Source organism: Schistocerca americana, chromosome 2 (genome assembly GCF_021461395.2).
Source record: "Schistocerca americana isolate TAMUIC-IGC-003095 chromosome 2, iqSchAmer2.1, whole genome shotgun sequence".
NCBI classification, from domain to species: domain Eukaryota; kingdom Metazoa; phylum Arthropoda; class Insecta; order Orthoptera; family Acrididae; genus Schistocerca; species Schistocerca americana.
The window spans coordinates 532,008,576-532,025,634 of NC_060120.1; the positions used below are offsets into that span (position 1 = coordinate 532,008,576).

The window sequence follows — 17,059 nt, forward strand, 5'->3', positions numbered from 1 at the left end:
GAACATTGAGGGCCCTTATGTAGAGGAGAAATGTCCGATAAGATGATAGGCACTACATCCTCAGGCCACAAGTGGCCCATCGGGACCATCCTACCACCGTGTCATCCTCAGCTGAGAATGCAGAGGGGGGGAGGGGCGTGTGGTCAGCACACTGCTCTCCTGGTCGTTATGATGGTTTTCTTTGACCAGGCCACCACTGTTCTGTTGCGTAGCTCCTCAACTGGCATCATGAGGCTGAGTGCACCCGTGCACCCCCAAAACTGGCAAAAGCACATGACGTCCCGGGTGGTCGCCCATCCAAGTGCCAGCCATGCCTGACAGCACTTAACTTCGGTGATCTGAAGGGAACCGGTGTATCTGCTGCAGCAAGGCCATTGCCCCTCATAAGATGATAGAAGAAGAAATAGGAGTCAATATGAAAGACACAAATGATTCAGTATTGGAGTCAAAGTTTAATAGAGTTTGTGAAGGCAGAAAGCACAGATAATACACGGGGCAGTCAATAAGTTCCCATCTGAGTGTACTGCTGCAACACATAAGAAACCCAGTATGACTCTGATGTAAGAATATAAGCACTGAAATGTAGGCAAGGGATTAGTGTGGTCTTTGAGGGGGAACTTTTTGATTGCTCCTTACAAATAGTCATTTGGGATTTCTAAAATTATTGAGAGAAGTAGCAACCAAATGGCTATTCAAGATGGTTTGTAATATCTATGAGTCTGGAGAGAGATCATCAGGTTTCCTAAAGAATATCACCCAAAAAATCTCAAAATTAGCAAGGGCAGAAAAGTGAGATAGAAAGGGCAGAAAAGTGAGATAACTACTGAGTAACCAGTTTCAACAGCTCATGCATCCTTGTTTCTGACAAGAATAATATACAGAAGAATGAAAAAAATGGAAGATCTGCTAGATGATGATTAGTTTGGCATCAAGAAGGGTAAAGGCAACAGAGATGTCAAGGCAACACAGATGCCATTCTAATGATGTGCTAGATAATGACAACACATTCATATGATTTGTAGCTCTTGAAAAGCATTCAACAGTTTAAAATGGTATAATGTGCTTGAAATCCTCTAGTAAATAAGTGTAAGCTATGGGTAAAGATGTGTATTGTACAATATGTCATGAGATAACAAAAGGAGTGACAGGTGAGCCTTGTGCTGCACTTGGGAAAGAACAGGGAGTGCAGGGCCAAACGACTCAATGTGGTGTGCTGTCAAGCATTGCTAAAGCTCTGCTAGGAAGTACCAGAGAGAACTGTAGTGGTGCGGTTCATCTTTTTCACACACCATTTGGGGCAGAGTGCCTACAAAGTTGAATGTGCTGGAAGTGTGGTGGCACGTAAAGTAGCAGTTCAATCATCCACCTGTTTGGGCAAGTCCTGTGTGTGTCAGGTGCCTGCAAGCCAAGGTCTTAAAACATAATACAAAAGGACATTGTCTCTTTATATAGGCATATTCTGGTCACATGCTTTCAAACACAAAGAGTCTGGAAAGCAGCAGACCCTATCAGTTACAAGTGTGGTCCAGTTGTGCCTAAAGCTGACAGTAACTGTTAGACACAACTGGTTGGCCAGGCATCTCCAAAGCATGTGCTTTTAAAAAGGTTTTCAATGGGACATGGTGTCCTCAAACAAACACTATAGTCACATAATTTTGCCATCTAAGGGCGGGGAACTAGCAGTGTGTATTGTTGTTGTTGTTGTTGTTGTTGTTGTGGTCTTCAGTCCTGAGACTGGTTTGATACAGGTCTCCATGCTACTCTATCCTGTGCAAGCTTCTTCATCTCCCAGTACTTACTGCAACCCACATCCTTCTGAATCTGCTTAGTGTATTCATCTCTTCGTCTCCCTCTACGATTTTTACCCTCCACACTGCCCTCCAATACTAAATTGGTGACCCCTTTATGCCTCAGAACATGTCCTACCAACCAATCCCTTCTTCTAGTCAAGTTGTGCCACAAATTTCTCTTCTCCCCAATCCTATTCAATACCTCCTCATTAGTTATGTGATCTACCCATCTTATCTTCCGCATTCTTCTGCAGCACCACATTTCAAAAGCCTCTATTCTCTTCTTGTCCAAACTATTTATTGTCCATGTTTCACTTCCATACATGGCTACACTCTATACAAATACTTTCAGAAACGTGTGTATTAGTCACCTGAAATGTTGCATGTGTTTGTTAAACACTGCATAAGGTATGAGCACCAGAGGTAGCCTGTCTTGCAATGCTTTCAAAAGAACTACAGCTCTGCCTGAGATTGACCAACCTCATAATTAATATAGGGACACAAATCATTAGACTGGCTGTCCCTGCCTCCTTTTTTAAATAAACTGTCTTTTCAAATCAGAACATGATTAGCAATGTCTATCAGTGAAATATGGAGAATACTTGTGTATTTAATTCAATAAAAGAAGTAATACCTGATCATGAGATAAGTCAAGATAATTTAAGTTTTATGAGAGACAGAAATGTCAAGAGGGTGAAACTTCCAGCCCTTATGTCTTCAAAAGCACACCCTTCAGGTAAAAATGGGAACCTTCTTCATGGATCAGGGATAGAGGACTACCACACTATTTACCTCCCTTGAAAGTACCAGGACTCATTTCTGAGTTTGGATGGCATGCTCATAGTACACTTACTGTTATAATGTATATTGATATTGTAAATAGTCTTCGCAGGTTTGCCGCCGGATCAAGTTGAGCAAATTCCACAGTATTCCCTCGGAGCAACTTTCCAACATCTTCAGGTGGTTCAACCTTGTTGGTGGCTAGGTACAACTGATGGTATCCAAACGTCGATGCCCCATTTCCAGAACACATGCATGAAGAATGCACAGGTGCAGAAATCACGTATGCGCAAATGATTTGCAGATACATGGTGCCATATTCAAACACCCTCTGCCAAAACTCACAGAGCGGCTCTCCTGCGCGTGCGCTGTATGCTGCATTTACTAACAGTGCAGCCACACGTAACTCACCAGAGACCATATTAGACCAATGTTGTGATGGGTCTGTTACCAAAACTTGATTTTCGAGTCGTGACTTAATAGCAGCCAATGCAGGGTTCCAGGCTGTGCTCAGTTGAAATCCCACATCCCTGTTGATGAGATTATCAGTTGTACAGATATGTACTGCTTCCTTAATGACGCAATCCCAGAAAGATGATGCCAGGGATAAAACTTCCATCTTTTCAAAAATCATGCGATGTCCTGTATTCAGACTGTGTTCCGCAATTGCTGACTTTTCTGGTTGACGAAGGCATGTATGATGCTGATGTTTATCGCAGCATTCTTGTACTGAACAACATGTCTGGCCTATATGTGCTGCCCCACACTGACAAGAAATCTTGTACGCACCACATTTTCTCAGGCCAAGACCATCCTTAACCAAACCCAACAGGTTTCTCAGCCTTTCAGATAGTGAGAAACACACTTAATGCCATATTTTCTGAGGACTCTTCTGATTCTTGATGACATGGCACCAAAATACAGCAAAAAGGCAAAAGTGATGAGTGTCTTTGTGTCTGCATTCTGCTCCGTAGACTGAACTCGCCTGGGCCTGAATGCATTACGTATCTGTCTCTCAGAATAACCATTTTGTCGGGACACATCTTCAACTGTTGTATTTCACTTGACAGGCTTTCAGGATCTGATACCACATGTGCTCTGTGAAATAATGTACGTAATGCACTACTGCATTGTGCAGGATAATGACAGCTGCAGATATAGATCTATATGCTTTGGCCTGTGTCCCAAGGTTCCATCTGCTTTCCTTCATACCAAAACGTCAAAAAAAAAAAAAAAAAAAAAAAAAAAAAAAAGGTAAAGTACCACCTTTTTTCATTTCCATTGTGAAGTTTATATTCCGATGGAGTGAATTCATATGCGGTAGAGACATAGGTAAAGTATCAAGTCCATGTGGCATTACCATAAATGTATCATCCACATACACACAGTAAACAAGAGGGTTTGAGAGTGGCTGACTGTAGTGCTTTTTCTTCAAAGTCTTCCATAAAATAATTGGCCATCACAGGAGACAGAGGGCTTCCCATGGTGACACCGTCCACTTGTTCAAAATATTGGTCATGAAATGAGACGTATGTTGAAGTAAGCAAGTGTTTAAATAGCAAGTGTTTAAATAATACTACTATGTCCTCCTCAAACTTGTTGCTAATGACCTTCAAAGAGTCCTGCAAGGGCACCTTGTAAATAAATACACATCAAAACCTACTAAAAGATCTGACAATTGAACTCTAAGAGTTTTCAGGCGACCTATGAAATCTTCAGAATGTCGAATATGATGGCCGACTTCCCTGCGAGAGGTCCCAACAGTGCTGTCAAATATTTGGCAACAAAATAAGTAGGTATTCCTATGTTACAAGGTGTACAACTTTGCTTCTGCCGTTAGCCAATAGGTGGTGACAACGGTAAGTAACGGTCAAAAGAAACAGATCACAGACATCAGGCAGTTAGCTTGGACCTCGGTCAACATAACCTCATTCAAACATTAGTCAATTTGTGTCTGCATCATAAAGTTGTTCTTGATTGAAAATGTCAGTTTATGAGTGTAATTCTTGTCATTTGCGGGAGTTGTTACTCCTTTGTTTCAATATGAAGAAAACAGAGGCTGAGTCTCATCGAATGCTCTCAAGTACATATGGTAAGGATGCTATTAGTGAAAGAATGTGTTGTGAGTGGTTTCAGTGCTTCAAGAATGGTGATTTTAATGTCATAGACCGGCATAGTGGTGGAGGAGAGAATGTTTTTGAAGATGCAGAACTGGAGACATTGCTGAGTGAAGACTCACGTCAAACTCAAGAAGAATTGGCATGATTAGTGGGAGTGACACAGCAAACCATTTTGAAATGTCTCAAGGCTACGGGCATGATTCAGAAAGAAGGAACTCGGGTCCTGTGTGAGCTGAAACGGCGTTTGTGTTTGTGAACAGCTGCTTCAGAGGCAAAAACGGAAGGGATTTCTGCATCGCATTGTGACTGGGGATGAAAAATGGGTTCATTATGATAACCCTAAATGCAAAAAATCATGGGGATATCAACGATACAGATAGCCGTACGGTAGGTGCAACCACAACGGTGGGGTATCTGTGGAGAGGCCAGACAAACGTGTGGTTCCTGAAGAGGGCCAGCAGCCTTTTCAGTAGTTGCATGGGCAACAGTCTGGATGATTGACTGATCTGGCCTTGTAGCACTAACAAAAACGGCCTTGCTGTGCTGGTACTGCAAACGGCTGAAAGTGAGGGGAAACTACAGCCATAATTTTTCCCGAGGGCATGCAGCTTTACTGTATGGTTAAATGATGATGGCATCCTCTTGGGTAAAATATTCCGGAGGTAAAATAGTCCCCCATTCGGATCTCTGGGCGGGGACTACTCAGGAGGACGTCGTATCAGGAGAAAGAAAACGCGTTCTAGGGATTGGAGCGTGAAATGTCAGATCCTTTAATCGGGTAGGTAGGTTAGAAAATTTAAAAAGGGAAATGGATAGGTTAAAGTTAGATATAGTGGGAATTAGTGAAGTTCGGTGGCAGGAGGAACAAGACTTCTGGTCAGGTGAATACAGGGTTATAAATACAAAATCAAATAGGGGTAATGCAGGAGTAGGTTTAATAATGAATAAAAATATAGGAGTGCGGGTAAGCTACTACAAACAGCATAGTGAACGTATTATTGTGGGCAAGATAGACACGAAGCCCATGCCTACTACAGTAGTACAAGTTTATATGCCAACTAGCTCTGCAGATGACGAAGAAATTGAAGAAATGTATGATGAGATAAAAGAAATTATTCAGGTAGTGAAGGGAGACGAAAATTTAATAGTCATGGGTGACTGGAATTCGCGCGTAGGAAAAGGGAGAGAAGGAAACACAGTAGGTGAATATGGATTGGGGGTAAGAAATGAAAGAGGAAGCCATCTGGTAGAATTTTGCACAGAGCATACCCTAATCATACCTAACACTTGGTTCAAGAATCATAAAAGAAGGTTGTATACATGGAAGAACCCTGGAGATACTAAAAGGTATCAGATACATTATATAATGGTAAGACAGAGATTTAGGAACCAGGTTTTAAATTGTAAGACATTTCCAGGGGCAGATCTGGACTCTGACCACAATCTATTGGTTATGAACTGTAGATTAAAACTGAAGAAACTGCAAAAAGGTGGGAATTTAAGGAGATGGGACCTGGATAAACTGACTAAACCAGAGGTTGTACAGAGTTTCAGGGAGAGCATAAGGGAACAATTGACAGGAATGGGGCAAAGAAATACAGTAGAAGAAGAATGGGTAGCTCTGAGGGATGAAGTAGTGAAGGCAGCAGAGGAACAAGTAGGTAAAAAGACGAGGGCTAGTAGAAATCCTTGGGTAACAGAAGAAATATTGAATTTAATTGATGAAAGGAGAAAATATAAAAATGCAGTAAATGAAGGAGGCAAAAAGGAATACAAACGTCTCAAAAATGAGTTCGACAGGAAGTGCAAAATGGCTAAGCAGGTATGGCTAGAGGACAAATGTAAGGATGTAGAGGCTTATCTCACTAGGGGTAAGATAGATACTGCCTACAGGAAAATTACAGAGACCTTTGGAGAAAAGAGAGCCACTTGTATGAATATCAAGAGCTCAGATGGAAACCCAGTTCTAAGCAAAGAAGGGAAAGCAGAAAGGTGGAAGGAGTATATAGAGGGTCTATACAAGGGCAATGTACTTGAGGACAATATTATGGAAATGGAAGAGGATGTAGATGAAGATGAAATGGGAGATACGATACTGCGTGAAGAGTTTGACAGAGCACTGAAAGACCTGAGTCGAAACAAGGCCCCGGGAGTAGATAACATTCCATTAGAACTATTGACGACCTTGGGAGAGCCAGGCCTGACAAAACTCTACCATCTGGTGAGCAAGATGTATGAGACAGGCAAAATACCCTCAGACTTCAAGAAGAATATAATAATTCCAATTCCAAAGAAAGCAGGTGTTGACAGATGTGAAAATTACCGAACTATCAGTTTAATAAGTCACAGCTGCAAAATACTAACACGAATTCTTTACAGACGAATGGAAAAACTTGTAGAAGCCGACGTTGGAGAAGATCAGTTTGGATTCCGTAGAAATGTTGGAACACGTGAGGCAATACTGACCCTACGACTTATCTTAGAAGAAAGATTAAGGAAAGGCAAACCTACGTTTCTAGCATTTGTAGACTTAGAGAAAGCTTTTGACAATGTTGACTGGAATACTCTCTTTCAAATTTTAAAGGTGGCAGGGGTAAAATACAGGGAGCAAAAGGCTATTTACAATTTGTACAGAAACCAGATGGCAGTTATAAGAGTTGAGGGGCATGAAGGGGAAGCAGTGGTTGGGAAGGGAGTGAGAGAGGGTTGTAGCCTCTCCCCGATGTTATTCAATCTGTATATTGAGCAAGCAGTAAAGGAAACAAAAGAAAAATTTGGAGTAGGTATTAAAATCCAGGGAGAAGAAATAAAAACTTTGAGGTTCGCCGATGACATTGTAATTCTGTCATAGACGGCAAAGGACTTGGAAGAGTTGTTGAACGGAATGGACAGTGTCTTGAAAGGAGGATATAAGATGAACATCGACAAAAGCAAAATGAGGATAATGGAATGTAGTCCAATTAAGTCGGGTGATGCTGAGGGAATTAGATTAGGAAATGAGACACTTGAAGTAGTAAAGGAGTTTTGCTATTTGGGGAGCAAAATAACTGATGATGGTCGAAGTAGAGAGGATATAAAATGTAGACTGGCAATGGCAAGGAAACCATTTCTGAAGAAGAGAAATTTGTTAACATCGAATATAGATTTAAGTGTCAGGAAGTCGTTTCTGAAAGTATTTGTATGGAGTGTAGCCATGTATGGAAGTGAAACATGGACGATAAATAGTTTGGACAAGAAGAGAATAGAAGCTTTTGAAATGTGGTGCTACAGAAGAATGTTGAAGATTAGGTGGGTAGATCGCGTAACTAATGTGAAGAGGTATTGAATAGGATTGGGGAGAAGAGAAGTTTGTGGCACAACTTGACTAGAAGAAGGGACCGGTTGGTAGGACATGTTCTGAGGCATCAGGGATCACCAATTTAGCATTGGAGGGCAGTGTGGAGGGTAAAAATCGTAGAGGGAGACCAAGAGATGTATACACTAAGCAGATTCAGAAGGATGTAGGCTGCAGTAGGTACTGGGAGATGAAGGAGCTTGCACAGGATAGAGTAGCATGGAGAGCTGCATCAAACCAGTCTCAGGACTGAAGACCACAACAACAACAACAACATGGGGATATCCTGGCCATGCTTCCATGTCGACCGCCAAACCAAATATTCACAGCTGCAAGATCATGCTCTGCATTTGGTGGGACTAGCTCAGCGTCATGTACTATGAGGTGTTAAAACCAAGTGAAACAATCACAGATGCTCGTTATCAAATGCAATTAATGCGTTTGAGCAGAGCATTAAAAGACAAATGGCCATGGTCTGGCTGATCAATACTTCCAATCTCATGAAGAAGCCACAAATTGGATCGATTCATGGATCGCTTCCAAAGATGAACAATAGTTTTGACACGGGATTCATAAACTGCCTGAAAGATGGGAGAAAGTAGTGACCAGTGATGGAAAATACTTTGAATGATACACATGTAACCAATTTGTTTCATTAAAGCCTCAAATGTTTGAGAAAAAATGGTGGAAGCAAAGTTGTACACCTACTTACAGTAGGACAGAGAGGCACCCCATTCTTTTGAATCTTGGGTAGACCGTAGAGTCTAGGAGGAACTGTAGCCTGTTGGCACAAACCCTTAGCAACTTGCACTGGAATCGAGCTCTTCCTGATGAATTCCAAAGTCTTTCTCTAGATCCTACCCGTTGGATCAATTTTTAATTTACTGTATGCAGGATCGTAGAGCAGTTTGTATATCTTGCTGTCATATTCTGTGCGTGGGAGAATCACAGTAGCATTTCCTTTGTCAGCAGGTAAGATGACAGTGTCTTGGTCTTCTCTCAATTCTCACAGAGCATTTCTTTCAGCTGAGGTGATGTTAAAGCTGGACCTCTTAGGTGAAGCTTCAGTCAAGATGTGGCATGTGTTGCACCTAATCTCTTCTGCGGCATCCTTAGGAGGTTTCAAAACAGCCTGCTCTATTCCACTATTCACATCTCAGATGAGATAGTACGATCTTTGGTGAGTAACGTCTGGCCACACCGTTAGTAAACGCAGTGTATAGCACACGTGCAGGAGAGCCACTCTGTGACTTTTGGCAGAGGGTATTTGAATATGGCATTTGCACATGTGCGATTTCCCTGCCTGCACATTCTTCGAGCACGTGTTCTAGAAACAGGGCATTGATGTGCAGATACTGTCAGCCGTACCTAGCCGCCAGAAAGGTTGAACTACCTGAAGATGTCGGACAGTTGCTCCCAGGAAATATTGTGGAATTTGCACAACGTGATCCAGCGGCAAACCCGTGAAGACTATTTACAACATATCCACCAGGAAAGCTTGAATAGTCTTATATTGATATCGATGGTTAGACCTAGTAAATATATAGTGTTTGGCATCACCAAAACTGGCAGTTAAATGTGATTTACGATATAACTTTTGTTTCATTAGTTGTTAAGGTAGGCGACTTGGCTCACATTTATCTACATCTACATCTACATCACATTTACATGAAACTGTATCTTGTTTCATGGCACTACAACGAAATGATGTGGTGGGAGAGGGACAGAGGCAGTCAGTCAATAGAAAGAGGTGCTGAAGAAGTTAGAGAGGATATAAAGAGTTAAGCTAGGAATTAATGTGGGTTGTGAAGAAGTTGGTCAGAGGTTCGAAAGAGTCATGACGTTTCCATTCCTGTGAATTGAGGATTTCGGTTGGGGACTAGAGAGAGTCCAGACACATTCATTTCAGAAAGAGCTGTGGTTCTTGAATCAGTGTATTGAAAACTTCTGTCAGTGACTGAAAAGAGTCAAGACATTTTGGTTCTGGCAGGAGTGGTGACTCATGTATCAGGGGTCTTGCATCATGGACTGGAAAGGGACAATATCTATCAGTCTTAGAATGAGCTGAACTGAATAATTTCCACACTTAGCTTTTTCTTGATAGTACACTTTGATTTAAAAGATTTCCATGAGGTTGAATTGCAAGAGCTCAGAGCATTCAGCGGGTTATCGCAGCTTGAAATACTTATGCCAGTAGCATTATATCTGAGCAGTAAAATTGTGTTGGGAAGAGTGGTCAAACTCAAGGACATTTGGAACACTTTCTTGCAAATTGTAATTGGTAAACTAGCCCCTGTTGAAGTGGTTGAGACACTTAACGCCATGAATAAGCTGTTGCTGTTAAATAAAAAAGAACAATTTAAACATGCGCATTGTGTCACCTAGTTTCATTTGTAAAATCCGCTCCAGCTACATAAATTTAATTAGAACACAGCTAGCAGGTCTATTAGGAGATTATAAACTTGAGAGCATAAAAAAAAGTACTATTTTACAGTGGTGTACAATTGCCCTTAGACAAAGCTGACAAGCTTCAGATAAAATCCAACAGTACATTTATGTTCCCCTCTCTGGGATGAGTTGTAGTTCACAACAGAGAGTCTTAGCAATGTAAATGAACTGATAGTGAAAATGATGAATGAAGACAAGAAAGAAGTGCTCAGATTAGAAAGGATGTAGTTAGACGGGGATGTACTCCTTAGCCCATACTGTTTCATCTATACATCAAAAAAGCTATGACAGAAATTAAAGAAAGGTTCAGCAGTGGGATGAAAATTTGGGGCAAAAGGATGCCAAAAATAAGATCCACTGATGAAACTGTTATCTTCAGTGAAAGTGCAGGAAGAACTGCAAGATCTGTTAAATGGAATGAACAATCTAATGAGCACACACTAAGGACTGAGAGTAAACTGAAGAAAGACAAAAGTAGTGAGGAGTAGCAGAAATCAGAATATTGAGAACTTAACACCAAGACCGAGGATCTTAAGAGGAGGAAGAAATTTCTCAGAATGAATGTCTGGAGCACATCACTGCAGGTTAGTGAATCGTGGACTGTGGGAAAATGAAAAGAAGAGAATCAAAGTATTTGAGATGTAGTGGTATAGAAGGATGTAGAAAATTTAGTTGGACTGATAAGATATGAAATGGAGAAGTTTACCACAGAATAAGTGAGTAGAGTAACATGTGGAAAATATTAACAAGAAGAAGGGGCAGGATGGTAGGATATATATTAAGATATCAAAGAATAATTTCCATAGTATGAGAGGGAGCTGTAGTGGGTAAAGGCTTTAGTTGAGAACAGAGAGTGAAATACATCCAAGAAATAATTGACAATGCTGGATGCTCTGTGCTACTCTGAGACGAAGAGGTTAGCAAAGGACAGGTATTCATGGTGAGCCACATGCAACCAGTCAGAATACCGATGAAAGAAAAGAAAAAAAATTGTATATTTGTTCATTATTTTTCATATATACGATAAGGAAACGTCATGTAAAGTGTGCTTTGTTGATGTTTTCATTGTTAAAGAAGGGCATTGTAGCTACCAGTTCACAATAATAATAATAATAATAATAATAGTTCTTTGTAGCTCAATAGCATAGTGCAAGTCATTCAACTGGATACCACTTAAGCAACTTGCATGTCCCTAACACACCGCAGTAATACTATCAGAAGAAGGGGACCTCATGTTTGACATGAAATCTGAACCAGGTGCCAATTCCTGGTGAATCTTTCCATCACTCAGAGCTGAAGGCTAGATTAAAGGCAGAGTGAAAAATTCCATGATCTGACCAAGTTTCAATTCCACAACCTTTACAGTTTAGAGGCATACAATTTGCCACCAAACCCAACACAGCTGAATGATAATTAATTATTCTGTTCACTTCCAAGATTTCAATTCTATCTGTTTCACTACCTGGATATGGTGTGAGCAATATGAATCTAAAATTCTCTGAGCTTTTATTCACCTTTATCCAATTTTAAATGTGTAATCATAAGAGCAACTGTGAGTCAAATTTTCACTGTGGTATAAATCTGGGAGAAGTGCTGGGAACTCAACCATAGGTTCCTAATAACATCTGCAGATTTCTCAAAGACTTCTATGAACAGATTAAGTATGTGCAACACGCAGAGGGAGCTTTGCATACCAAGAAAGTTAATTAACTTGGTGAAGGTGTATACTGCAGAGGCAAAGTACATGGTGAAATGCCAGGGGGAGCTATCCAAAAAGTTCAGCATCAGAACTCATGTGAGATGAGGTGATGTCAGTCACCACTGCTTTCCAAGTTTATCCTGGTGGAAGTAATCCAGGAAATGAAATGAGAATGCAAATGATTGAAACTTAATGGAAAACCACAATTATTACAATATGCAAATGACATTGCAGCCATAATGGATTCAGAGGATGAGATGGTAGAAATCTTAGGGGACTTAGCAAAGAAAACCAGTAACATTGGACTGAGAATTAATGCAAAGAAGACTGAAATGATAGAAGTCCTCATAAAAGCCTTCAATAATGCCCAGCCATAGTAAGGAATATGGAACACAACCAGAGCGGAAAATTCTAAATGCCTTGGCACCTAATACAAAAGGCATAATAACAAGAAATTAATCAATGTATTGTCAATAGGTCTAAAACAGATCATTTCATCAAAAAATCTGTCAGTTAAGAACAGAATTAAGAGCCTGTAATACAGTGATAGTATGAGAGTCGTTGACGCCTTAAGCACCACAAAAAGTATAGAGAGAACCTGTTGATCTTTGAATGGAAAGTCCTGAGAAAGATCTTTAGAGCAATCTGCAAAGAGAACAACTGGAGACATAGAAAGAACTGAGAACTGCATGACCTGATGAAACAAATGAACATCGTCCAGGAAATGAAAGTGTGGAGAATAATCCTGGCTAGGCATATTGCCAGCAGTCCAGACACTTGCCAGACCAAAGCTGTGCTTATGAGAAAACCTGATGGTTTGGTTGGAAGACCAAGGAAGTGATGGGAGGATGAACTGCAGAAAGACCTTCTGCAGCCGAGTATCCATGAGAACTGGATCCAAAGTGCACAAGATTACCATCTGTGGAGAAACACTGTAAGGTTGGTACATGATCTTCTGGATCCATGATCACTGATATGTACGTACGTAATCAAATAATTAACAACAATATTTGTTGTTGTGACTCGCCAATCTTTCAAAGTGCCGCCGCGCAGTTACGCACATCATCTACATGCAACGCTGTCTGCCAGCCATGCAGCAGCAGCGCCACCTAAGCGGCCAGCCAGCCAGCGGCCGCTAGACTTGGACTCGGTTGTGATTTGACTGTTAAAGTGTACACACGTCTTACTCTGTTTACTTGATCTGTGACTTTCATGTATTGCTTCTTCCTTGAAATATACTTGTTCAACTTGAAGTTATAACATTTGTGTTACAGATTCTACTGGAAGAATTGTGATGTTATGGAACATCTGCCACCCCTCCCTCTCCAAAAAATATTGCCTTACATCATACCATTTCATAAAGATGTCAGTCTACAGCTAACAGAATTCTCTGTCTAAACACCTAGATTACACCATGACATCACAGCCAGCACCTAACGTACATTAAATGATACCTGAGTACTGTTCAGAAACATTCAAACATTTTCAAAACAGTGAATAAACTAAAATGAAAACTTGCAGCAATGATTCAACTGTTGTTGTTGTTGTTTTGTCATTATTGTTGTTGTTGTTGTTGTTGGTGGTGGTGGTGGTGGTGGCGACAACGGCAGCGGCAGCGGCAGCGGCACTGGTTTGATGCAGCTCTCCACAGTAGACTAAATGGCTCTGAGCACTATGAGACTTAACATCTGAGGTCATCAGTCCCCTCCACGGTAGACTATTCAAGTCTCTTCACCTCTGTATTACCACCACAATCTGCATCCCACTCAAACCAACTAAGACAATGGAAAATCTCTGCTGTATGGTGACTAGCAATCTATCCTTTTCATAATATTGTCACTGAACCAATTTAGGGTACTACAGCCTCGGCCCCCCCTTTAGAATCTTTGCCCCCCACATTTCCCCCAGTAACTGAGTTAATTATTTCTTGATGCCTTATCATATGCCCAATCAACATACCCCTTGGTTTAGTCCAGTTGTATCAAAAGTTCCTTCCCCCTCAACTTGCAGTACCTCTTCATTAGGTACTCGGGCTACCATCTAATCCAGCATTTTCCGGTACCACCACATTCGAAAAGCTTCTAATTTTAATTTGGATGTTTTAAAATAAATTATGCTATTCCTTCTTATTTGTTGCTTAATCATTTTCCTGCTGACATGCCACCACATTTTAACACTGGCCATTACTGACGTAATATTCACAGCCGTGCAACCAACCTGGTAATAAAATCCCAAGACTTACTTTGTCCAATGCTTCACCTGGTGCATCGTCTATACTGTGTCCCAGCAATAAATATTTGTCAACAGCCTGAGCAATTGCAAGCAAGCAATGTCCACCTGATATCAAAAGGACTAAAAAGGGAAAATCAACCTGCAGAGAAAATACCAAGATGTTACTATATGTTAACTCACAACATTCTCAAAAACAGATGCATCCAAACAACATTAAATAGTAGTCGTAGTAGTAGTAGTAGTAGTAGTAGTGTTCTTCCTCTATTTATGACAGTATAATAAAGAATATTGTGTTTAATCTGACTGTTATTAATACACTACTGGCCATTAAAATTGCTACACCAAGAAGAAATGCAGATGATGAACAGGTATTCATTGGACAAATATATTATACTACAACTGACAAGTAATTACATTTTCACGCAATTTGGGTGCATAGATCTTGAGAAATCAGTACCCAAAACAACCACCTCTGATGGCAATAACGGCCTTGATACGCCTGGGCATTAAGTCAAACAGAGCTTGGATGGCGTGTACAGGTACAGCTGCCCATGCAGCAGCGACTGGAGTTTCGTGATGAGGCAGTTGCTCGGCCACCATTGATCAGACGTTTTCAATTGGTGAGAGATCCGGAGAATGTGCTGGTCAGGGCAGCAGTTGAACATTTTCTGTATCCAGAAAGGCCCGTACAGGACCTGCAACATGCAGTCCTGCATTATCCTGCTGAAATGTAGGGTTTCGCAGGGATCAAATGAAGGGTAGAGCCACGGGTTGTAACACATCTGAAATGTAACGTCCACTGTTCAAAGTGCCGTCAATGCGAACAAGAGGTGAATGAGACGTGTAACCAATGGCACCCCATACCATCACGCCGGGTGATAGGCCAGTATGGCAATGACGAATACATGCTGCCAATGTGCGTTCACTGTGATGTCGCCAAACACGGATGTGACCATCATGATGCTGTAAACAGAACCCGGATTCATCAGAAAAAATTATGTTTTGCCATTTATGCAACCAGGTTCGTCATTGAATACACCATCGCATTCGCTCCTGTCTGTGGTGCAGTGTCGAGGGTAACCACAGCCACGGTCTCCGAGCTGATAGTCCATGCTGCTGCAAACGTCATCAAACTGTTCGTGCAGATGGTTGTTGTCTTGCAAACGTCCCCATCTGTTGACTCAGGGATCGAGACGTGGCTGCACGATCCATTACAGCCATGTGGATAAGATGCCTGTCATCTCGACTGCTAGTGATACGAGGCCGTTGGGATCCAGCACGGAGTTCCGTATTACCCTCCTGAACCCACCAATTCCATATTCTGCTAATAGTCATTGGATCTCAACCAACGTGAGCAGCAATGTCGTGATACAATAAACCACAATCGCTATAGGCTACAATCCGACCTTTATCAAAGTCGGAAACGTGTTGGTACGCATTTCTCCTCCTTACACGAGGCATCACAACGATGTTTCACCAGGCAACACCAGTCAACTGCTGTTTGTGTATGAGAAATCTGTTAGACACTTTCCTCACTTCAGCACGTTGTAGGTGTCGCCACTGGCATGTGAATGCTCTGAAAAGCTAATCATTTGCATATCACAGCATCTTCTTCCTGTTGGTTAAGTTTTGCTTCTGTAGTATGTCATCTTCTTGGTGTAGCAATTTTAATCTAAAGAAAGCACAATATTTACAATCAAAACATATAGCATGAAAGTGACATATTAAATATAATGTGCATCAATCAGAAAATACATTTTATTACAACTATCTTCTAAAATTCACAGTTAATGAAGTTCTTTAGCATATTCAACTACATCAATAACTAACTCTCCCTTGTGCTCTATCTGCACAATTTTTAATATCATCTTTACTTCATTTAATATTAACTTTTATAATTGTTTCATTCTTTATTCTTTCTTCAGTCATTTTACTCTGCATGTTTTAAAGCAGAAAATATTTCACATTTTGTTCCTCACTTACATAATAATTCTATTATGCATACTCACTGCAAGACTGAAAACAGCTTGAATGCCTTCATCAGGATAATATTACATTAAGAACACTTTTGTTTTCTGTAAGTTCAAGTGCTTTTCTTGCACTTTTAGTGTAATTTCTGGTTGATCACAAAACAGTTAATGTTTCCCAAAAGGAATTTCCAAAATTTGATAATGATTTAATAGGGGAAATAGACAAATGCATTTTATTTTCCCTTCTTTTGCCAATGTTTAATATCTGTTTGATTATGTCACAAAACAAACACCTTTCTTCATTGCTAAAATCTCAGTTCAACATTCATCAAAACCCATTTAGAGATGAAGGATATACCAAAATTACAGTAGGGACACTTTTATTCAAACTGAGGTTCTCCAAATCAATAATCCAGCATATTAAGACCATGTGACATTGCCCTATACAGTATTCTTAGCAGATGTAAAAAATAATGGACCATGAAAAGCAGAGCCAATAGATTTAGCCTTGCATATTCCACCAGTAGACACCAGATCCAAACAAGTGGACCAAGGGTCCCCAACTGATTTGTCTCCAATCTGAATGAACTTTAGCACCGATGTTTCTTACAGAATAAAATTAAGCTGTGCAAAATTTGATCTAAAGATACAAAAAGATTCAAAGTTCGAGTAGCCTTTCAGTGTGG

General features: G+C 40.7%; 1 protein-coding gene and 1 pseudogene across 2 annotated transcripts in view; both read right to left on the bottom strand.

The window, feature by feature from the left end:
- The window catches only part of LOC124594979 (probable tRNA N6-adenosine threonylcarbamoyltransferase, mitochondrial), a 99,128-nt gene that overhangs the window by 29,744 nt on the left and 52,325 nt on the right, over positions 1-17,059 (bottom strand). For both annotated transcript variants that reach the window (XM_047133508.1, XM_047133507.1), the window contains exon 4: positions 14,414-14,542. In XM_047133508.1, the coding sequence (XP_046989464.1) occupies positions 14,414-14,542 (129 nt within the window). The remainder of the gene's footprint in view (positions 1-14,413; positions 14,543-17,059) is intronic.
- Positions 262-379, bottom strand: LOC124597395 (annotated as a pseudogene).